At 33.6% G+C, this 23,540-nt stretch overlaps 1 protein-coding gene and 1 long non-coding RNA gene across 3 annotated transcripts; one reads left to right on the forward strand and one right to left on the reverse strand.

The window, feature by feature from the left end:
* Nucleotides 1-860: 860 nt before the first annotated feature.
* LOC123695912 (serine/threonine-protein kinase ATR-like) lies at nucleotides 861-20,133 on the forward strand. Of its 2 annotated transcripts, XM_045641870.1 has the most exons (31): nucleotides 861-868; nucleotides 1,519-1,669; nucleotides 1,741-1,866; nucleotides 1,954-3,385; nucleotides 3,800-4,363; nucleotides 4,449-5,919; nucleotides 6,129-6,331; nucleotides 6,519-6,655; nucleotides 6,799-6,888; nucleotides 7,056-7,246; nucleotides 7,403-7,521; nucleotides 7,599-7,702; nucleotides 7,771-7,961; nucleotides 8,520-8,659; nucleotides 8,913-9,071; nucleotides 9,284-9,510; nucleotides 9,836-9,989; nucleotides 10,194-10,304; nucleotides 11,982-12,148; nucleotides 12,304-12,433; nucleotides 12,717-12,880; nucleotides 14,583-14,739; nucleotides 14,881-14,991; nucleotides 15,226-15,354; nucleotides 15,663-15,900; nucleotides 16,182-16,427; nucleotides 16,692-16,848; nucleotides 16,990-17,054; nucleotides 17,457-17,640; nucleotides 18,550-18,739; nucleotides 19,883-20,133. In XM_045641870.1, exons 2-31 carry the CDS (start codon nucleotides 1,533-1,535, stop codon nucleotides 20,009-20,011), a joined length of 7,623 nt encoding a protein of 2,540 aa, XP_045497826.1. In that variant the 5' UTR covers nucleotides 861-868; nucleotides 1,519-1,532; the 3' UTR covers nucleotides 20,012-20,133. The 2 variants fall into 2 exon arrangements, with proteins under 2 accessions (XP_045497826.1, XP_045497827.1); XM_045641871.1 differs by lacking the exons at nucleotides 861-868; nucleotides 1,519-1,669; nucleotides 1,741-1,866 and having other exon boundaries at nucleotides 2,915-3,001; nucleotides 3,208-3,385.
* Nucleotides 18,619-22,649, reverse strand: LOC123695914. The gene is made up of 3 exons (XR_006752010.1): nucleotides 22,429-22,649; nucleotides 19,382-19,487; nucleotides 18,619-18,782 (listed from the first exon to the last, which is right to left on the reverse strand). It is a non-coding gene; the product is annotated as an uncharacterized LOC123695914 (long non-coding RNA).
* Nucleotides 22,650-23,540: the final 891 nt, after the last annotated feature.

Here is a 23,540-nt window from a genome sequence, read left to right on the forward strand (position 1 = left end):
AAATAATCACGCTGCATAAGGCTAAGCGCGCACCACGATTTTAATTTTTGCGACACGATTTCAAAATCGCGCTGTAGAAAATCGCAGAGAGTACGGTGCGCGCACAGCGATAATTTAATAGTGATCCTTACTCACTTTCATCATGGATTTCGTACAAGTTGCTTGTCTTTATTTACTACTTCGGAGGATAAGAAGAAAAAAAAAGAAAATTCGTCTATATTGGACTCATTCTTTTACAGCAGATAGAATTGTTTAGCAGATAGAGCTATTATACAATGAAAATTCCGCCAAAAGGCCGCCCTTTGTGCTTTTTTATTTTTTTTATTATTGTAACCTTTATGTATATTTTGTTTCTTGTACAATACAGTGTTAAATAAATAAATAAATTCAAACCTTTGACAGATTACTGAATTTACGTTTACCAAACAGTACCTACCTATACCACTACGATGTTTACTGTTGGACAGACGAAACACAAGTGAAGTGCCGGCCGGGCCCGAGTGTGTGATTTTATTATCGCAGTGCGCGCGGTACCATACAATTTCATATTCTGCATTTCATTTTCGCGACAATCGCGTCGCGAGCAGTCGCAGCAAAATGTGACAAATCACAATTTTAAAATCGCTGCGATTATTTAATCGCATGTGCGCGCATTGTCATAGTAACTCATACGTTGTATTTCTGCGATAAAATAATCACGCTGCATAAAGTCGTGGTGCGCGCTTAGCCTAAAGTCGTGGTGCGCGCTAGCTCTAACGATTACACCCTGTATACCTACATATTTTTGTAGATTTTTTTTTTCATTAGGTACTTTCCTATTAATTAACTTTTTCATCTATAATATAAAAATGAATCGCAACATGTGTTGGTAAGTGTCGTTAAATTCTTTTTTTATTACATTTCTTGAAGTACGAGGATGGTTCATAAGGAGAGAAAACGTAAAAATGTAGCACGGGCGAAGCCGGGGCGGACCGCTAGTCTATAATATAAAAATGAATCCCAAAATGTGTTGGTAAGCGCATAACTTGAGAACGGCTGAACCGATTTCGTTAATTCTTTTTTTATTATATTCCTTGAAGTACGAGGATGGCTCTTATGTAGAGAAAACGTAAATATGTACTACGGGCGAAGCCGGGGCGGACTGCTAGTTAGAATATAATTCAATCATATCCTTATCAAATAGTAAGATTGAGTAAGATCGACTGACCACAAAACAGTAAAAGTTGAGTAAAAGTGTCACTGACACCACAGACTGACACTAGCAAATTTATTAGAATCTCTTTTGCTGAAAAATATTAAAAAAAAGACCGAATGTTCAATCATTAAATGTCAAAAAACAGCGCGAAAGTCGAATCAAATTCATGAGACATGAGTTTTCATGTCAATGCATATTATTATTAATATGTGTAATATTAAATAAAAACCAAGTGTTAACTTCATAAGATTGTTGGAAAAGTACGAATTATTACCTATCAAAGTTTGTATATAATTTTCGATACATACAAAGTTTTGATTTAGGTAGGTACACAACAATGGAAGAAGAGAATCAAGACGGCCCTTTTGCAGTTTGGCAAATGTTTAATGCTCCTACGATGGTTTTATTTAATAATCTAGAAGATGCCGAGGATGGTTTGGATAGATTACTCACTTCGATTTTAAAACTTTCTGGGTAAATATTACAATTATTAATATTATGATAGAAATATTGAAAAACAAATATTACATAGTGAATTGTTTCAGGGATTATTCTGAGGTATTAGTTCCAAGAATTGGTTGCTCTAAATGCCCAGACTCGTTTTATTTTGCCTTCAATACCTGGTTACTTGGAAGATTGTTTTATGTTTGTTCAGTTAAGGAATTGCAAAGGCAAGTCAACTGTACTGTTTGGTTTCACTTATAGTCGTAAGTAATACCTGGACACAAATAATATATATTCACATTTAATATTTTCAGAATACACACAAACAGCAAAGACGCTCAGCTAAAAATACTCCAAATATTGTGTATGAATGGAGCATCATTCTATGACAACTTGCATCAAGAATATTATTCAATTTTAAAGAACCTTGTGAAATATTATCAAGAATATGAGAAGGATGTGAAAACTCAAGTATTGTTAAAGAATTTTACACCTGTTAATGTGAAAATTACACAAGTACAACTCAACTTGGAACCAATATATGTGTGTGTTAAAGATTTATCTATGTGTAGACATTTGATTGATATGGTATTGCAATTGTTATCTGAAAGTATTGCACCAAATTTATTATATTTGCATAAAAATAAATCGGAGACATTGGATATGTTCAAACAAGTTATAAGTATATTAGAAAGCTATAGTGCAGACTTAAAATTAATTTGCATACAATTTTTCATTACTTTATTTTCCAAAATAAAAGATGTGTCAATTGTTGTCTTTCACAAAGAGTTCCAGGAAATTCAGAGTCAATTTTTACATTTATTAGAAGCATTTGTTCAAAGCATAAATATTTTGTATAAGAAAGCTGAAATTGATGATTTGTATCTAACAAAGTTTAATACTCAAATATTATTATTAATAAAGACAATAAAGAATGAGGAAGGTTCAGACCATGAAGAGCTTTTACAAAACATATGTGAAATAATTCTAGACAAAACTAGCAGTAAATATTTTTCAATGGATGTCAAAATGTTATGTTTGTCTTTGAGTAAAAAATTTAAATATTCAAAGGATATACTGGAATTAAAAAACAGAGATGCTCAGGAAATTGGTGAATTGTCAGAATATTATTGCAAAGAAATACTAACACATATTTCAATTGAAGATTTAGTTATGAAAACAGTTAAAAAGAGTATTGCAGAAAACTGGTACTACAATCAAATTATAAGTGTAGTGAATTCTATCAAATCTTGTGAAGATGTTATGGATGTTTTTCTAATAACTCATCATTTCCAAAGATGTCGAGCTGCCTTAATTGTACTACAATGTACAAATATTGAATATAGGAAAGAAAAATCTGATGCTCAGTGCATTGAATTGTTAGATAAACCAAATGCTAAATGTATTTTGATAACATTACAAAAATTAATCAAATTACACCTGAGATTAGTTTTAAATGATATGAATGTTATTCAATTAATAATGGACATCACTATGAACACAATTCTCTTGACCGAGTCATTTATAAAGGAAGATATGAATATAATTCTACAAATATTATGTTTGCAGACTAATGTACAATTCTCAGCCCACAATTTATCTTTTAACGATAATGTTAAAGCTGTGATACTGAAATATTTATTAATACATAAAATTTATTTGAAGAGCACAGTAAATGAAACATGGAATAATATAACAAATACTCTATTCAGTTCATTACTTATGAACAAGTCTCTATATGTGACAGTAAGTATGTTGGTATTATTTATATATTATAATGAATTTTATTTGTGACCTTATATATGTTAAGGCCGGTTGCAGAGCTTAACCGTCAGTGCGTACCGTCGCCGTAGGTCCTGACGATACGCATCAACAATTGTATGACTATGACACTAATGCGCATGACAATACGCGTGCGTATGGTCGGTCTAGCTATGATCGGTTTTATGAATTTCCATACATATGACAAGCGCGACTGACGTACGCACTGATGGTCGGTCAAGCTCTGCAACCAGCCTAAGGATCAGAGAACACTTCCTTTATTGCTTTGAAAATAAAGTGTGGTTTACTCATACTACAACCATGGTACAATGGTGGAACAATTTAACTTAAGTTATTACAATTATTGAAATAAACTAATGTATAATGAATTTTTTTCAGATCATAGAACTATCACCTCTGATACTAGCAACTAAAATGATCTCAACAAGTAAATTAATTGGGGATATTCTAATGCCTGCGTTCCTCACAAAAGATGTAGAAATTCAAAGAGCTATAACTGATATTTTGCCAGCTATTGTTTGCATGTCTTTATCAAGTAACTGTATTATTGTGAACAATGCTAATTTTGGACACCAAATTATTTTAAGTGATCAGATTAACATTAGCCTCATATGCTATCAATGTCATTGTAAGAAAATAAACTATGAAAATAGTGAAGGATTTTTAAAATCAATTAGAAATAAATATATAGAATTTTATTCAGAAAGCAATTCAAATGCTATGAATAACAAATCCATGATAAATGGCCTGAAGAGTTTGTTTGGAAAGTTTCTCAACTATCAGCAATATTCAGATTTAGATGTATCAAAATACTGGAACCTTGTTGGTCAAATGAGTAATCATTTCTTTGTTTTTGACTATGGAGTCTCTAAGAATGTGATTACTGAACAAAACAGCAAATATGTATTAAAAGCTGTGAAACCGTTTATTGAAAACTCAGATGTAAGTAATTATGAATATTTATAATTTTCCAGCTTTATTTTGTAAAAGACCATAACTAGTTTATTATCTTTATTTTTCATTTCAGGAGAATGAAGACTCTACTGTCACAGCCACTAAAGAAACTGTATTTGATATGTGTATAAACTTACTCTTGAAATCTACACAACAATGTTTGGAAAATAATGATTTCAATCAACAGACCCAAACTTTAGACTGCATTAAAGATTTTGGCATGATTCAGAATAACAAAGTTATACTCCCTGTAACAAAACTTCTAGTTTATTTTATTATGCATCCTCAATGTTCTCTTGCCCCAAAAGCCGTAGTTTATCTTCGAGATGTTTGTGAATGTCAAGGGCTAACTCCCAATCAAGCTTACCATCGATACAAAAAGGATTACTGTCGACTTTTCGTTGCTTGTAGTCTTAACAATGGCAAAGATTTTGCAATTGCTCTCTTAAAAGTTGTCAGAGCCTTCGGATTTGTTGGATATAGAGATTTTATTTCGAAGGATGTTCATCATTTCTTACCTTATTTGATGCCCTATTGTGTAACCGTTAAAGAAGTTCCACTTATGATAGAGGAAATTGCATCATTGGTCCAGTGTTCGGTATCTGACTTCCTTGCAGAGAGATTCCCGCATATTTATGTGCATGTTTATTTAACGGAGAATAACGACGTGTCTAGAAAATGCTACGATATTATAGAGAAATTGACGAAAACATCAATATTAAATTTGATCAAACGTCATTTCAGAGTGATCCTTACAGAATTTCTTTTACAATATTGTTGCAGCCCAGAGAAAGTTTTAAATGCGTGCAGATACTTAGCTTGTCACGATCCTGATGTTTCTTCTTCACAAGGAAGTATGAGTATGAGTACAAGTCAAATAGCAGACTTCTTGAATCCCAAATTTCTTGGAGTCCTAGCCTACTTCGATCATAAATTGGTTAATACGAAAGTAGCACTGTCTGTTAAACGTAAAGCTTTAAAAAGTTTCCCAGATATGATGCAGTTGATGGGTGTGAAATATTTAACACCTCTTCGTTTTAAAGTATTGGCCACATTGAGATCTGCTTTACCCCTTGCTAAGGAATTTCCGAAAATCCTTGCGGAAGCCTGGAGTGCCTTTATACATAATATTGATAATATATCTCTAGGCCCATTATTGCCTAATCTAGCCGTTTCGTTACTTCAACAAGTCCAATATGCACCGCAAGAAATAAATAAAATATTTTATTACCTTGTGCTAAATAACGAAAACTTGTTGAGTTCCCACATATCCGAATTATTTTTCGTTGAAAATTCAAAAATATCAGAAAAGGTTAAAATGGTAATAAAGAGACATGTAAAGCGAACTCAGCCTGATGCTTTTTTGGACAAAATCCGATGGTACTTACAGCATCTGAACCAAGATATTCCAATAATAAAGGCATATTCATTTTCTCAATTGGATAAGTTGTTAAAAGCAAATAGATCTGAGTTGCACAAGGCAATTTTTGGTGGTAAAAACATCGATCCCGTAATAGTAGAACTGATTGATTGTCTGCTAATTGGTAAGTAAATGTAAAATATCTGAAATTCTTTTGAATACTAATCTGAAATTCCTTTGGACCCTATACTTTGTGATAAGTGTAAATTGAATTCTCAAAAGTAGAATGATTCAATGTTCATCTACCCGCAATTTTTAGGGAAATATTTCTATTAATGTGTTTATGAAATTAATTATATATAATCGACACGAATATTTTATATTTTTAATTAGGTTGCAAAGACTCGAACATAGAAGTGAGTTCATCAAGTGGGGCGTGTTTGGGCCAACTCGGTGCGATAGAAGCAGGCCATCTTCCGAGGCAATATGTCCAACCGGATAGATCGCCGTTTGCGTTCTCTATCAGCGATAACTGCTTCGCTGCAACTGCTCTTATGGAACTAACTAGAGCTTTCCAGTATGAGAAGGATACTATGGTGAGTCGATAAAAAAATAAAAATAAATGTTTGTAATTTATACATGTCTTAAAGTTTTGTAGTATAGAACAGTTGCAGTGTAATATTAGTGCCATTCATTTGTATCAAAAAAATCTTTCTTTTATCACAAAGTATTTTAATATATTATGATGTATGTTGTTAACTTATGTCAGTTAACACTTTTCAGAATATGGACTGCTATGCATTAACTATTCAAGAGATTTTGAAAATATACGACATTTCACCGACTGGAACAAAGAAAGAAGTATGGAATAGTTTTCCTGAAAATATGCATCAGATAATGTATCCTTTGCTGAGTTCAAGGTCAGACCGCTATAATAATAATAAAATTGATGAACGAGAAAAGTTATACTTTGAATAACTTAAAATACTTGATTCGTTATCTATATGCTACCTTATTCTACTATAAATATTTGTGTTTACAAAGAAACAATTTATATTTTCAGATATACATTGGCCTATCCGTCACAACCGAAGAAATCGCATCCACTGTTTGGATCCGTTTATGCAACAACATTTTTGGAATGGGCTCATAAGTATGTCTTCAAATTTACTTTGTCTACAATTTTGATACTTTCCTCCTTTGTTGCCCTTACACTATTGTTGACTATTGTTGAATGAGATTTAATCGTTCTCTTTCATTACTTAAATACTATTCAGTAAACAATCTGTAAAAAATATTCTAAAAAATGTTTAATTGTAGTTGGGCTGGTCAATTGATTCCTCTCATAGAATCCGACAGTATCCGAGAATTGCTAAGAACAGTTCATCCAAGCATGCGTCGTGACGTCAGAACATTATTTTTGTTCCTACCCTACGTTTTGTTACACGCTGTCATGTCGAAGAACAACGTGCAATACATACAGGAGGAGATGTTGGCTGTTATTGATACAAGTAATGTATTTTTTTAATAGTATTATAAGCTTTCGTATTGCTTTTTCTACTTTCTGATTTGTGAAGTAAAAGAGTCTTAAATTTTTTCCGATTTTTTTTGAGAAATTTTAATGAAAATTTCACAAATAAAATTTCAATGGTTTGGTGTTATTTTAGGTGTAGATAACTATGAAAATGATGTGGCAGTTATTAGTGAAAGATCAAAATATAAAATGTTAAGACACATCAGAATGACACCTAATATTAGTTCTATACAGACTGAAGAAGGAAATCAGGTAGTAATATTGAATAAACCTTTTAAATAGTCTTCTAGACGCTTGCGGTATAAATATGTACAAAATTTTTGTTTCAGAGTAAATGTAGCAAGACCGTGTATACCTTATTAGACTTTTTAAACAGATGGCTCTTGGAATGGATGCATTCTAAGCAAAGACCTCTAGAGAATGAAAACTACAAGTAAGTAAATAAACCAAGACTGTTTTAGAAAAAAAGTTCCAATATTAATAAAATGTATATATCTTTAGGGCGATATTAAAGTTTACACAAAAGTTCGATAAACTAGCGATAGCCAGAGGAAACTTTGCATGTGGTGATTTGGAGAGAGCTCTACAATACCTTGAGCTGTATATGGACGAAGACAAAGCAAGGGTTCAAGGTCAATTGCCTTTCTTGGCCGAAATATATGCACTGCTTGATGAACCGGATTCGGTTGCTGGTAGGTTAATCTTTGAAAATAAAAATATATGTTAGGTACTCAGTAGTTTTCATTTAAAGGTTTAACTAATAAACAAGTACAAGTCAAATGTATAATAAATAATAATTATAATAAATAATTCATGAATTTTTTGGTTAAAGAAAGTTTTATAACAGTAAATCAATTGGAAAGATCGAACATAGAGCAGTGGTGGCTCAGTGGTGAGACCTCGGACTTCGAATCGATAAGTCCGTGGTTCGAGCGCGCAGGAAATAAATTGATTTTTCAATTTATCTGCGCATGTTGTAACATCACCACTGCTCGAACGGTGAAGGAAAACATCGTGAGGAAACCGACATGTCGAAGAATTAAAAAGTTCGACAACATGTGTCATCCGCCAACACGCACTTGGCCAGCGCGGTGGATTATGGCCTGTACCCTCATAGGAGGCCTGTGTCCCAGCAGTGGGAACGTATATGGGCTGATGATGATGATGATGATGATGATCGAACATAAATATTTTACGTTATCATTGGAAATTGGAATTCAGACATCTTTATATTCAATTAATATTTTCAGGTATTTTATCAATAAAACGGTCTGAGCCATCTCTAAAAGAACTAATTCTTACCCAAGTTGTGACTGGACGATTACAGGACGCAGCGTTGTGTTACGAACGGTTAGCGCAAGAAGGTCAATTGGATAAACATAGCTTGCAGGTGCATAAAATATTTATATTCAATTAAAAACATAAAAAAAAGGTTTTTTTTATAGTACTGAGATCGCCGTGTTTTATTATTAACCCATTGAGCCCCAAGCGGCCCGATCGGTCCACGACACAATAGATTTTCTATTGTGTCTGTGATTCCGGGGCCTGAGTTATATGTTCTTAATTTGTTTAAAGTTTATGCTTTTTTATATGAAATAAAAATAAAGTTTACTTTTTAATTTATTGCCTACTACTTATTTCAGGGTATGATAGACTGTTATCTAGGTTTGGACCAACCGTTCACGGCGTATCGTTTATTAAGTGAACAGGAAATAGATGATACTATGAAGGAATTGTCCGCTGAGCCACTGTGGAGATTGGGTCGGTTTGAACAACTTGATGAATTGGTTAATAAGCCGGTTGTAAGTTCATGCATACATTACAGATATTTTAAGTTAGTAAAGAGTAAATAAATGGTATGTGAAATGCACAGTTTTCATTGATTATTATCTTTCTGGATGAATAGAATTATTAACACGGCTTCTCGCATCTTAATAGATGCATATTGAAATAGACAATAATTTACATGCTAATCTTAATAACTTTTTATGCATTTACAATACTGTCTTTCCAGCCCCCATCTCGAGAAAACTGGGGTCTCCTAATGGGTAGAATATTACTAGCATACCGAAAGCAAGATCACGATATCTTCAAAGAATCATGTTCAGACGCTATGAATCGACTTCTGCAACAAATGGACGGAGAGACTCGTGGTGAGAGTGCGTTGCGAAGTGGGTACCAGAGTGTATTGGGTTTGCATATTATATCGGAGGCTGGACATGCTGAGGAAACTTTAAGAAAGTATGTAATATGTATAAACCTGTGTGAAATTTTGGTTTTGAATGGGTGGGAATAGGTTGGAAATGTGATGAGCCAAAGGTTTTGACAACTGAAAAAAAAAATGCTTAATTTTACGAAACTCAGGGTTCCGCTTTCTAAATATTTGTTTAATATAATTTTTATGTATAGAAAGAAAATATATAGAATGGAAAATCTGCGAAGTGAGAAAAATGGGACTATCCAAAAAAAAAAAAAAATTCATAGGCCATCTAACTGAGCAAAGTTTATTGAAATTCAAGTGTCTCTTAGCTACAAAGTTCTTTAAAAAACACATGACTTTTTACAGGCTCAAATCCTTGCATGATGGTGATCGTCAAAGTGAAGAAATTATCAGTCAATTGCTAAGTGAATGGCGACAAAGGCTCTCAGTGGTTCAATCTGATGTTAGAACTGTAGAACCGTTACTGCGGCTTAGGCGAATATTGTTGCAACAGACACAGGTATTACACATGTGACTGTTTAAAAATTTTTTTGGTATGAAAATAAGTTGAAGATTGATTTGGTAGCGTGGAATTTATAGGTATGCGTTTTCAAGATGTGTCAGCTATTCAAATAATGTGTCATTCTTTCAAATTTCATTACTGAAAAACATGAGAATCTAACAATACAATCTTTGCCCATTTTAATTTTCTGGTCATATTTAGGAATTATTAGAGCCAACGCATCCTTCAACGAGCAGTAAATTGCGATCGTGCATCGGCGATCTATGGTTACAAAGTGCGAAACAAGCCAGAAAAGCGGGTATTTTCCAACAGGTAATGAATACTCATTCCATATTTTCTTATCAAGGTATTATTGGTTTATTTATATATCTAACTCTTCCACTAGAAAGATAAATATATGAATTTCACACTCATCGTGTTTTTACTTTAATAAATATGATTTAATTCGTTCATTCGTGCCACTGAAAATCAGTGGCACGAATGGTTTTATTATCATTCGTGCCGAATACTGAGTTGGTCCCTTTTGTCAACATGAAAATGCCCAGTACCTTACTTACTTATTGATGATAAATTTAATCAGTGGCGGTACGTTCATACAAGCCGAAAAGCCCGGCTTGCCTAAGGAATTCGCTACGAGACAGGAAAATACCCAAATTCACTTTTGAATATTCGCGCGAAACGAGCAATTCAAAATTTGCTCCGAAATTCAATGAAAACTCACCAACAAACAATGTCGAATTCGAGTCAAACTTTTTAATTTCATCCTTCTTGCTATCTAAATAAGGTCGTACTTTGTATAAACAGTGCGGTGTCCTTCTTGAGTGACATATAGTTCTCTCGCTTGCACTCGTGGGCTTTTACCGGGCTTTGCGCTTATCTCTTCTAACGTATGAAATTTCGTTGAAGTAGCTACATACCTATCTATAGAATTCTATAGCAATTTGTATGGCCAACAAAGCCGGGCTTTAACAGTGTGAAGATAGTTACGATTGCGCGTCGTGCGAACGAACGTCGTGAATATTATTGTTAGTATAGTTTAGCGCGTGATTATACCGGTGTAATTTAGGTTAAGTTTTTCGAATTTTGTGATAAAATAAGTGTCGCGACACAGATTGTATTGTAAATTGTGATGGTTTGCTTTGTGCTCAGCGGGGAAAGGTAAAATCATTAAACTTTACTGTAAAACAACGATAAATTTCTTCATCAAAACCAACTCCCGATTTGTGCAGTAAGTAACATAAACCAAATTTTAATTGTAATGTTTACGGTTAGAAGAAGCCTTCTGATGAAACTTGCACATATTTTGGTATTTACGATTCTTGCTAGTTGTTCTTCCACGGAGCGTGCTTTCTCAGCGTTAAATCGAATTCATAGGTAGGTAGGTACGTATTTAAGAAATACACAAGGCCAAGAACGCCTTTCTGAATTAACAATGACTGTCATTGAGAAAGCTGTTAATTGAATTATAAAACAATCACATACGTACCTACTTCTATTCTGATGTTAAAAAATATTTCCTTCAGAAAGATCGGCGTTTTGAATTAGAATATAAATGATCTGTACAATTTTTTAATATAATGTCATACAGATTATAATTTATAGATATAGATTTTAATATGATTGTAATGGTAAACGTTTGACTCAACTGTTTGCGGGCGCGCGTGAAGATTTAGAAGATTTGATTCGTTATGTTCATATTTTTTATAAGTTTTATAACGAACATAGGTATCTACTTAGTAACACAGTGTATATCTAATTCAAGAAAAGGGTACCCAGCAAACACTTCGAAAAATTTGGGCTTGCCCAGTCCTTAGACCCTAGGCACGCCACTGAATTTAATGTGTGTATATTATGTGTGTGTGTGTTTATATTGTGTAAAATCTCATGCTCTGGTGTATTTGTGTTATGTTGACAATAAACGTTTATTTATTTATTTATTTATTTATTTATGAATGTTATTTGAAAGTAAATTATGCATTATTTTTTCAGTCGTACATGTACATATTAAACGCGGAAGAATATCAACCAGAGCAGTTATTTATAGAAAAAGCGAAAATGTACTGGGCTCGAGGGCAACAGGAACATGCCTTTACTACACTTAGAAGGGGATTGGATGATGCATATCCACAATTGGAAACTCTTAACCAAGAACAGAGGTAAATAATATTTTTAATATGTTTGGTTTATTTTCTTTATCTGATGTAGAATCTATAGTGGAACACACAGATTTTTTTTAAATAAAAGTTAACGACAAAAGCTTTGTTAGCAGTACAAAATTCGAAAATTTTAAAAATTATGCTGCCTTTTACAGAAAAATATGTGCAAAAGCAAAATTATTAATCGCCAAATATAATGATGAAACAACTAATGTGGATGTCGACGTCAATATCGGTTATTACAAAGAAGCAGTTGATGTTTTTAAACAATGGGAGAAAAGTTTGGTAAGTAACATTTATAAGCGTTGGGCTAACTTTTAGAAAAATCGAAAAACTGTTTGTGCCGAGCATACTTGTCAGAAGTGAAACATCTCTGGCAAGATTCAAAGATACCAAAATCGTCGCCTTATTTCATGACGTGACGGTATTTCCATAACGTGACTTTAAAATTTAACTCTCAGCCCGCCAAAGCAGTTTCACTTCAATATTACCCGAATGACAATATTTGAAAAATTTTAAATGTTACCAAGTTCAATATAAATCAAAATCATAATATTATCTATTTTAGGTATGTCTAGGTTCTTATTACGAGAAAGTAAGTAGTGGGGAGGTAGCCAGCGATAGTGGCGCTATGTGGACCCGACGTATATACGCGCTCAATAGCTATGGGAAAGCGTTACAGTATGGACATAAGTACTTATACCAGAGCATGCCGAGGATGTTGTCTATATGGTTAGTATTAAAATAGATATATAGAAACTGTTTGAAGAATGTCAAATCAAAAACCATACATCTATATAGTAGAGTGCCGTAAGGCATAAAAATGGTCAAACCTCGGAACCCAGGGCCAGTCAATGAATCTGTATATCAAGTATGAGACTGCATTATTAAAACCTCAAATAAAAAAGTTAAAAAAAAAAATTTGACCGATCTCGATTTACAACAATTTTTAACAACAATTTACTGAAAAATGAGAGGCGGAAGGGGGAAAAAGTGTTTATAGTGAAAAATTTAATTTTATTTGTAATAAATTATATGTGCAGAGTAACTTCAATGTTAATTTATTAGATTAGGTATCGTAAAAAATAAGTTACAAAAAAGAATTATCATTAACTAAACACATTGTTACATCATTGTACATTGTTGTCGTCGTCGTCGATCTCGTTGATATACTTAGATTGTAGGTTGTTTTTAATTCTGCGAGTGAAAATTGACAATCATTATTTTCTTCAATAGTTCAATAGGTATATTTGAAAATCTGCTCCATTGCTGCATCTACTTGCATTGTTACTGGATGAATTTTTTTCTCCCTCTGAGTCTGGTTTAGCGTTGTTTTTAAACGCATGTAACAATCCGCGTGATATTTAGCCTATTTAGTTCCCTGAGCTACTAAAATATCTAACACGCCTACAATTATTTTATAAATATTGCGACAATATTCACTTTTGTCTTCACATATCAAACTTATATTTTTATATGCATATATGCATAATATAAATGAAAAACAAATACTTACAATTTATGCCCCTATTTTCAAAGTTTTTAAAACTCAGTAATTTTCAGTAATTATTAACATTAATTTTTAATAAACAAATATCTTAATATATATTATAAAGGCGAAAGTTTGTAAGTATGGATATATGGATGTTTGTTACTCTTTCATGTAAAAACTACTGAACCGATTACAATGAAATTTAGCACACATATAGAGAGTAACTTGGATTAGCACATAGGATAGTTTTTATCCCGGAAATCCCACGGAAACGGGAACTATGCGGGTTTTCCTTTGCAAACGCGGGCGAAGCCGCGGGCGGAAATCTAGTCTGAAATAAATATTTTTCGGAACGAAAACAACAGCTACGTATTAAGTCTAGCAAGTTACAACGTGTACTATCCTGTGAGGGCCCGCCATGAACAATACCGAACAGCTGCTGTTATCCCCTCTATTCTCCAACCCGACCTTCATCGGTATATCTGCGGTCCCTACAGATCCAAGATCAAGTTTTCAAGTTTGTAATAGTAATTTTTCTTTTTAAAATATGACTTTTGACTAATATAAATCAATGAAAACTCCAAAAAATTAATAATTGTTTATAATAATTTTTAAAAAATTGAGAGCGCGAAAAAATTTTTTTTTAACATTTTTCTATATACTATTAAAAACATATTTTCAAGGTTTATATTAAGATTCATTGACTGGCCCTGGATTCCGAGGTATAAACCTTACGGCGCTCCACTAATACTTATAAAGCTGAAGAGTTTGTTTGAACGCGCTAATCTCAGGAACTACTGGTCCGATTTGAAAATTTTTTCGGTGTTAGCTGTGGTGTTAGATAGCCCATTTATTGAGGAAGGCTATAGGCTAGCTAATTAGCCATATCCATTCAAAATATTTTTAATACTAACTAATCAATTACTATCTAAAATGTTCCAGGTTAGATGTAGAAGTGTCATCCTCAGATACGAGCATACATTCCGTACTTGCGCAAATGACAGAAATTATAAAGACTTACTCAGAAAGGCTACCAATTTACCTATATTTGACTGCTTTCTCGCAAATTGTGTCCAGGATTTGTCATCCGGTGAAAGAAGTAATTTTTTATATTTCTACATTTTTTAAGGTTTTTTCATAGAAACTATACAGAAAAATTTTATATATCTCTTTAATAAAAAATACTTTTTATAAGACTCTTAATTGAATAGATCACCAAAAAAAAAAAAAAATTTTCTAGGTCTATCTTCAACTAAAAGCTATAATAGTAAAATTGATAATGGCCTACCCTCAACACACGTTATGGATGATGATGTGCGTCATTAAATCCAGTTATCCGCAACGAATAAAGGTAAATGAATTAAGTAAATACTTGAATTCATATAATTAAGTTTCAAGGAAAAATAAAGACATTTATTACATTCTTTCAATAATTCTAGATTCTTGAAATAATATTTCAACACAATTTTTTTAGTTTACCTTTTTAATAAACTTCTAAAAGGAGGAGCTTTTCAATATAACTTAATATTTTTATGTTGTTTCTTTACGTGCCTAGTTAAAAATTTCATACATTTATTCCAAATAGCGGTGTGCTGACGTATTCGCGGATCCCAGGCTAAAGGAACCACACATGTTGAAATTGGTGTGTGACTTCACGCAATTGGCTGAAAAACTGATTGAGCTCTGTAACAAACCTATTGCTGGGTCTGGTTCTGTAAGTTTATAAAGTGTGGATTTCAAATAGGTTCCCAAATTCTAGCTGTTAATGTATCTACACATTTAGATAAGTCTGTTATTATGATCAGGTAATAAGCGTAATATAGGATAATTGTAATACAACTTTAGTGCTAACTTTTTTTGAGCAAAATAAAATTGTTTATTCATTAAAAGTAAGAAAAAAAAATCTGCTATAGTAATCGAAGCAAGTGTTGTGTTTCTTTTGCAATATACAAGGTGGTAGGAAGAAACACAAGTTATTCTTTTAAAATATTTAATTATAAACTCTTCTACGTCTTATTTCAGACAACAACAGTATCTTCACTAGTCCGAACTCTACCCCGTCTCCTAGCAACGGAGAACTTCAGTCACATCATGATGCCGTTCCAGGAGTTCTGTAAGATAGTTCTGCCCTCTAAAGCGGCGAGACAAGAGCGTATAGACTTCAACATACCGACAGACCCGCCCGTGTATATAGCGGGGATAGAGGAACAAATACAGATATTACCGTCTTTGCAGAAACCTAGGAAGGTTACTTTGAAAGGTTTGTGAATTCCATGTGGGTAGGTAATCAAATCCTGGATATATAGTATTCGTTTCGTTGTAAAAATTAAAAAAATATTGAGATGAATTATTCTGGTATATTCAAAAATGAAACAAAACAAAACAACAAAAACAAATTGAGGTTACAGTGAAATACCTCATCTAATTTACAATGTTAGAAGTCTTCACTATAAAACATTAGACCAAGATACAATGACACCATGTTTTTTACACTGTATAATTTTTTTTTTATAATTATCATCGTCACGCATTTTCTTTAAGGTTCCGACGGCAAATCCTACATAATAATGCTAAAACCGCGCGACGATTTGAGAAAAGACTTCCGTCTAATGGAATTTAATGCAGTCGTCAATAGATTTCTACAAGATGCGCCAGAGACCCGTCGTCGTAGACTTTACATACGCACGTATAGCGTGTTACCGTTGAATGAAGAATGTGGTCTTATAGAATGGGTGCCTAATCTTGTTGGTTTGAGACCTGTTTTGATGCATATTTACAAACAAAAAGGTAAAGGTGTTATTTTTTATTGGTCATATGTAAGATTGTAGATTAAAAGAAAAAAATCTTTAAATTAACTAGGACAGTGTTACTGACACAAAATTCTTTGTAGTATTACAGTAATACAAAATATTCATTACAATTATTTCAAATCTATAGAAGACACTTTGTATAATGCAGGATAGATACTTTGTAATTCTATAATCAGCTAATTCTAGTCAAATTTTCAAATCAAATGACAAGAAAATAAACTATTATTTGTAATAATCGCAGGTATACATACAAGTAATCGCGAGTTAAAAGAAATGATGTGCCTCAACAAAGATCCCGTGGAGAAGAAGCGTCGTATCTACGAGCAACAGTTGCTGCCAAGACATCCACCGGTTTTCCAAGAGTGGTTCCGAAGAGTGTTCTCTGATCCTTATGGATGGTAATAATTAAAAAAAATTAACGATAAAATTCTTGCTGAGGTTAAATCTACGCTATAGTTTGCGAAAAAAATTTAAAAGGAAAAAGCAATACTATATTGTGATCATTCAATTTTTATTGAAATAAATTACCCTTTGTTCAGGTACCAGGCACGTTCTGCTTATATAAGGACAACAGCAGTGATGTCAATGGTTGGATACATTTTAGGTAAGTTGTGGTTAATAGGTGGACTATAAGTGATGACTTTTTGAGAAATTATATGTTTATATTATATGCATGATGCAAGATTTAATTTAAATAATAAATAAAGTATACAAAATAGCAACAAATTTCTTTACCAAACCTGCGTATCAGTCAACATTACGGGTGCTTTCACTCAGCGCTAGAGAGGGCACTTAGGGCGCCTATTATAAAAATAATAGGCGCATATATCTTTAAATTACGTACTAAATGTACGCGCTAGAGTCAACGATTCACGTAGTCATCCGGCCCACCGTTTCGGCGATGTTTTAGGGCTAGTTGGCGAAACTCCCTAGTGTTATTTGTTTATTGTACATCTACATTATTGGTAGTAGCGTTATGTAATGATATTTAAATTTATTTTTGTAGGTCTCGGCGACAGACACGGCGAGAACATATCGTTCGATTCCACCAACGGTGACACAGTGCACGTGGACTTCAACTGCCTGTTCAACAAGGGCGAGGCGTTCGAGTGGCCCGAGCGGGTGCCGTTCCGGCTCACGCACAACATGGCCGCCGCTATGGGGCCGCTCACGCACGAGGGCATGTTCCGGTACTGATGTGTTTCGTTTGTTTGTCTGTTTGTACACGTGCACTCCAACTGCCTGTTCAACAAGGGCGAGAGAAAAAAAAATAATTTTTCTTTCTGTTTTCATGCTTTTAAATCATATGAAAAAAGCACTGAAAGCTGCGCTAGATAGAAGGCATAAGTTTTATATCTTTAAGAATCCTGCCTAAATTTCATGGGTAGGATTTTTTATTGCTAGCTTTTAGTATACAAGTACATAATCAAAATTACGGTAGTAATAGACGGAAGTGCGTGATTGAGTTTATAGTACGCATCAAATTCGAGACCTTGTGCAGTCATTATTTTTTGGTGTGCTCAACAGTGCGTGTGATTGCTTGACGTGTAACCATAGCAACCCTTACGATACAGCATTATCGCTGTATGCGCAGGCGTCCTTGATTTGGGCGTTGTTTTGTATCAATGTGGGCATTATTTATTGAAGCGAGACTTTTAGGTGACGAATCAATAATCAGTAAGGTTGAAGGATTTCACACCTTTATTACCTCACACGGTAACATTATAGAAGAGATACATAAAACGTAGATTAATTTTTATTTTTCACGCATTTACGATACGATTTATTTTAGTTTTCTCCAATCTCTAATCGCAAATTTGTGATTTAATTTTTCTATCTATGGCACACGATTTTGAAAATGATCAAACCGCATGTAATTATTTTAAATCTTAATAAATATAAATCTCGTGTTGTGACATGTTTGTCCTCAATGGACTCCTAAACCACTTAACCGATTATATAATAAAATTCGCACACCATGTGCATTTCGATGCAACTTGAGAGATAGGATAGTTTAAATCTCAAATCGTTTTAGGGAAAGCGGGCGAAGCCGGCGGTAAACTAGTGATGTTATATGATTAACTATTCCGTTTGTTCAGGAAAAGCTGCGAAGCGGTGATGCGTGCACTGCGCGCGCAGACCGCAGCCCTGATGTCGGTGGTGGGCCCGTTCGTGTACGACCCGCTGGTGTCGTGGGGCCGCGGCCGCAGCGCGCTGGACTGCGGCGAGCGCACCAACGAGCAGGCGCTGCACCACCTGCTGCAGATACGGCACCGGCTCAACGGGATGGTGCGTGTGGCGTGTAAACAGCCCTGAAAGGGGGTCAGCCCCCCTAGACAAGTGGCTTTCTGTTAGCGGAAAGTTCAATAGACTACGAATGTATGAGATTGACGTAAGCTGTAGACAAACGTATCTCCAGCTTACGTCAATCTCATACATTCACAATCTATTCTATCAAACTTTACGCTAACAGAAAGCCACTTGTCTAGGGGGGCTGGTCGGGTCAAGGGGGAAATACATAAAATAATTTAATATTTCAGGACAGTAAATTTTCACACACGGCACGATCTGATCCCATACTAAGCTTTCGCTTGTGTTATGGAAACCAGATGGCTGATAAACATACATATATAATTTTAAATAAATACTTATATTTATAATTAACACCCAGACACAGAGCAAACATCTATGTTCATCACACATTTATTTGCCCCGGGTGGGAATCGAATCTACGACCTCTGGCTTGGAAGGCAGGGCCACTACCAACCAAGCCAACCGGTTAGTCAAACATGGGGTACGTATGATCATGTAAAATGAAGTAAAGAAGAAGACTATCCTGGAAGGAAATATGGTTCTAAAAGTTAGAGGTGAAGAATCTGCGGCCTTATTATTGTCGCTGAAGCGGCCGGTAGTGTGAAAAACAGCACTGACTCTGTCTGGGAGTATTCCAAAAGTTACTTTTGGCCGTAACAAAGTCGCCAGGAGTCAGTCAGCCACTTTGACAGGCGCGCTGCACCCGGACCGCAGTTATATATTGCTGAAAGTAGAAAACACTATAGTAAATATTCGAAAAGTTTCTGGAGGTAACATTCTAATTACGGCTCAGTCCAAATTGTTATGTTTATAATATTGTATCAACGTATAGAGTCTCGAGTCTCTAGACTTGAGTAATATTACTTACGTGCTTATAATTTATCATTATCAATGATTTACTTTAGCAAAAAGTTCTGTCACATGGTTATTGTTTATTTTTTATGTGTCATGAATTGAATCGAAATCCATAATGTCTTTAGCCATTAGGATTGACAAAGTGATTATTAAAAGTAATTTATTTCCATTCTTGCCAACCCTACACCTAACCAGTTCATTAAAACCCTTCATCATTCTCGACCAAATCACTAGCAATTAGCAGAAGCAATAATCTTTTTGCAGGTGAAAACGAAAAACAAACAGCTGTCACTTTCGCTCTCACCGGAAGGTCAAGTGGAGCATCTCATTGTGGAAGCGACGAGTGTACATAATCTATGCCAGATGTATATTGGATGGGGGCCGTTCTTGTAGACTGTAAATGTACTATGTGATCTTAGGTTTAATAAAGATTTAATAATTATATTTAATAAAGAGATTCTGTAATCTCTTTTGTTAATGCTTTAATGTGATCTTAGATTTAAGTAATAAAGATTTTGTACGGTTTTGCTTGTTTTATTTTTTACGTTGGCTCAGATCGTGTGAGTGTGAAAGTAGTTGGTTGTATAAGGTTGTGTGTGTTTAATGTTTGGTTACTGGGTGAACCAATTTAGAAACAATTTTCTTCAAAGCATATAGTAGACGTTCCTATAAATAAAAAGCTATAAGCAAATAAATAGCAAATCTTGTATAGGTGAAAGTGTGTTGTAAATTATTTTTATTTGTAGTTAGAAGTATCATAGAATAATCCTGTTGGTGGTAAAACAAGTAAATACCTATTCTCAATTTTACCTACACTGGCATTTTAATATAAGTGAGATGAAGGATTTTCTTGACCACATTTATGGGACTCGAAGAATTACGAACTAATAGCTAGTTTATAACTAGCGCAAATAATTTATATAATTGTAATTCTCATCTATTATGCAGGCTTATTGAATAAAATACGATCTTAATTAAATCTTTATTAACATATTATCAGAAATATAAGATTAAGGATATTTGACATGATTTATTAATTAGAAACAGTAAAGGACGACAACATTAAATTTACTCAAGACTCAACATTTTGATTATTGTATCATCGAATACGAACAATTTTTTCCTCAAATTATTTTTGGAATTTTCAATCAACACTGAAAATAATTTTTTTTCGCATAATGATTGCTCAATTAACGCGACTTGCGTTTCCTACCTTTCAAATTCAACTAGGTTTGGCATTGACCGCTAAATGAAATTGCGATACCTGTCTTCTACTTCACAACCGATAAAATAAACGAATCAATTATTAAAAATGCTATAACGAAGAGATCCTTCAACTTAACTTTTAGTTTTCACCCCTGGAAAATAAGAGTTCATTTATACTTGTTGTATTTTGGTACATACCCGTAACGAAGAAAATGATGAGAAAACAATTGCTCAATTTTATTGCAGATGGATGCCTATAAAAATAGGTAGGTACCTATAATGGGGAGCGATAAAAACGCTATCTTGTGAATGCTGTTATAATAGATTAGATTTAAATGTATAAATAAAATATTGACCATCAAAAGTCAACAATGCGTTCAAAGAGGATTAGTTACGGATGAGGATGACCTTTCTTCCATTGTAATAAATTCAAACATTGTGGACATAATATTATAAAGGTACAATCGTGTTGTATTTAATCGAATGACCTTTTTCTAAAAATAGATGAAAAGCTTGAAAGAACAAAATGTGACAATGATCACTAATGCATAACAACTATATACCTACTTAGTTATGGTATTATTCAATTTAATTTATGCTGTGTAGGTACATCATTATGTCGTTTATAATTACAAGGTGGGCACTGGGCAATGCATTCGCTTGAGTGTTTGTGACGTGGTTGGGTTATTTTAGTTCTATAGTATTAGTGAAGTTAGCATTACTACAAACTTCTACGATTATAATTAGTTGTGATGCTGAGTTAGCCCGGCCATGAGAATGAAGACGCGTCCGTATGGAAGTGCAGAATTAAAATTAAATACGATACAAGTAGTTGGTGTAAACAATTATTAACGTTCACGGCACTGGAAACAAAACGTAGTTCATATTTAATAACATTCTTGCATAGTTTATCCGGCTTCATTTTCTTGTTCGCGCTTGAATCTTTGCGAACCGCTTTATTAATGCACAGCATTCTTAAGTACGTAGTGGATGGTTTTAAAATAATTTATGTTAAATATTTTAAGTTATAATGTCTCATTGAGGCTTGAAGTTGTAGATTTTATATAACAATATAAATGAGTTAACTTAACAATTAACGAAAAAAGAAAGAAATATATTAAAACTGCTAACGAGCGAAAATTATGCCAATATTAAAACTCAATTTTCTCTACATTTCCCCATTTTGTGGTTTCGTGCGGGAGTGTAGAGTGTAGGGCGGTAAAAACCTATAATTTACGTTATACGAAAATTATTTTTGCAAGCACTGAATATTTCAATTTATTGAACCATATAAAATATAAAATCTATACATATAAAATTGAAAAGAGATAATATCCCAACTTTATTTATTTTATTGCTTGCTCCATCTTTGTCTAAAATATTAAATATTAAGGTCTGTTTAATATTTTAAGATAAACTGGCGTTAATATTTGATTTTTGCAAGACGGATGCTGTGTAGAATTTTTTTGAAATTAAAGTAACATACACAGCTAAGAGCAGTGCCGAAGGCCTATTTTGTATGCGAATGTTTTTCTCTTGTTTTATTAATGTTATAAAATGTTATGTGTTTAGTACAAACAAGAATATATCTGTTTTATACTCACTTGCAACAATTTCCTCGTAAGCGTCTTCATGTTGTAGATATAATACTATTCAAGCACAATCTTCACAATAGGGAAATGTTTATTAGCCGTACAGAGTAGCTTAGCAAGAGCTATGCAGCTGTTATTACAAACAAACGTACGATTATTAGCGTGTACAAGAGTCCGTAATGTGTTAATGTTTAAAACATCTCGACATTAAACATTAGAAACGTGTACCTAACCTCATTTTTCATGGAAGTTCACCTCGGAGCATGACCCAGTATCGCTAGGGCGAGGCAACCCAGTTGACAGCCAATATCCGGATGATCCATTGTTCGCTTCATTGCGGATTCTGGACCGCATACCCCATCTAACCTCTCCGGGCGCGTCTTTAAACACGATGAGGATAAATTCGATCCAACAGTTCCGTATTACTTATCGGTTGTAAATTGCTATTTTATATTCTGATGGCCTTTTCTTTTACTTATTTGTAAATAAATATGTCTAAGAAATTAAACTCATTTTTATTTCATTATCGTTTTATATTATAGGTGCTATTATAAAAGGTTCATTAAAAAAATGGTATAATATGCTACACATTAAAGTAGCACACGAACATAATGAACCTGAGAGCAATAAGAAATGCATTTATTCTATACATTGAATTATTGTTCTATACATTGTCTCAGAACTTAGATTTATTTTTAAAATATGAAATTTTATAATTATGTTAATATCAGCTGTAGTACCTATTACTATTTGATAGCAACGGAATACGGATAATACATCTTCTTAATATATATAAATCTCGTGTCATAATGTTTGTCCTCAATGGACTCCCAAACCACTTAACCGATTATAATAAAATTCGCACACCATGTGCAGTTCGATCCAACTTGAGAGATAGGATAGTTTAAACATGTAGGTATCTACCACGGGCGAAGCCGGGGTGGACCACTAGTATAATATATAACATTACTACCTACAACTCAATCAAAACAAGACCTGCCATTGCATAATTATTGTTATTTGACAATTTGATCAACATTGGCCTTAATTGAAGGATGGTTCACATCTTCCTATTTTTGGAAACACTAATGGATTTCCTCACGATGTTTTTCTTTGCTGTTTAC

The sequence above is a fragment of the Colias croceus genome, chromosome 11 (genome assembly GCF_905220415.1).
Source record: "Colias croceus chromosome 11, ilColCroc2.1".
Classification (NCBI taxonomy): Eukaryota; Metazoa; Arthropoda; class Insecta; order Lepidoptera; family Pieridae; genus Colias; species Colias croceus.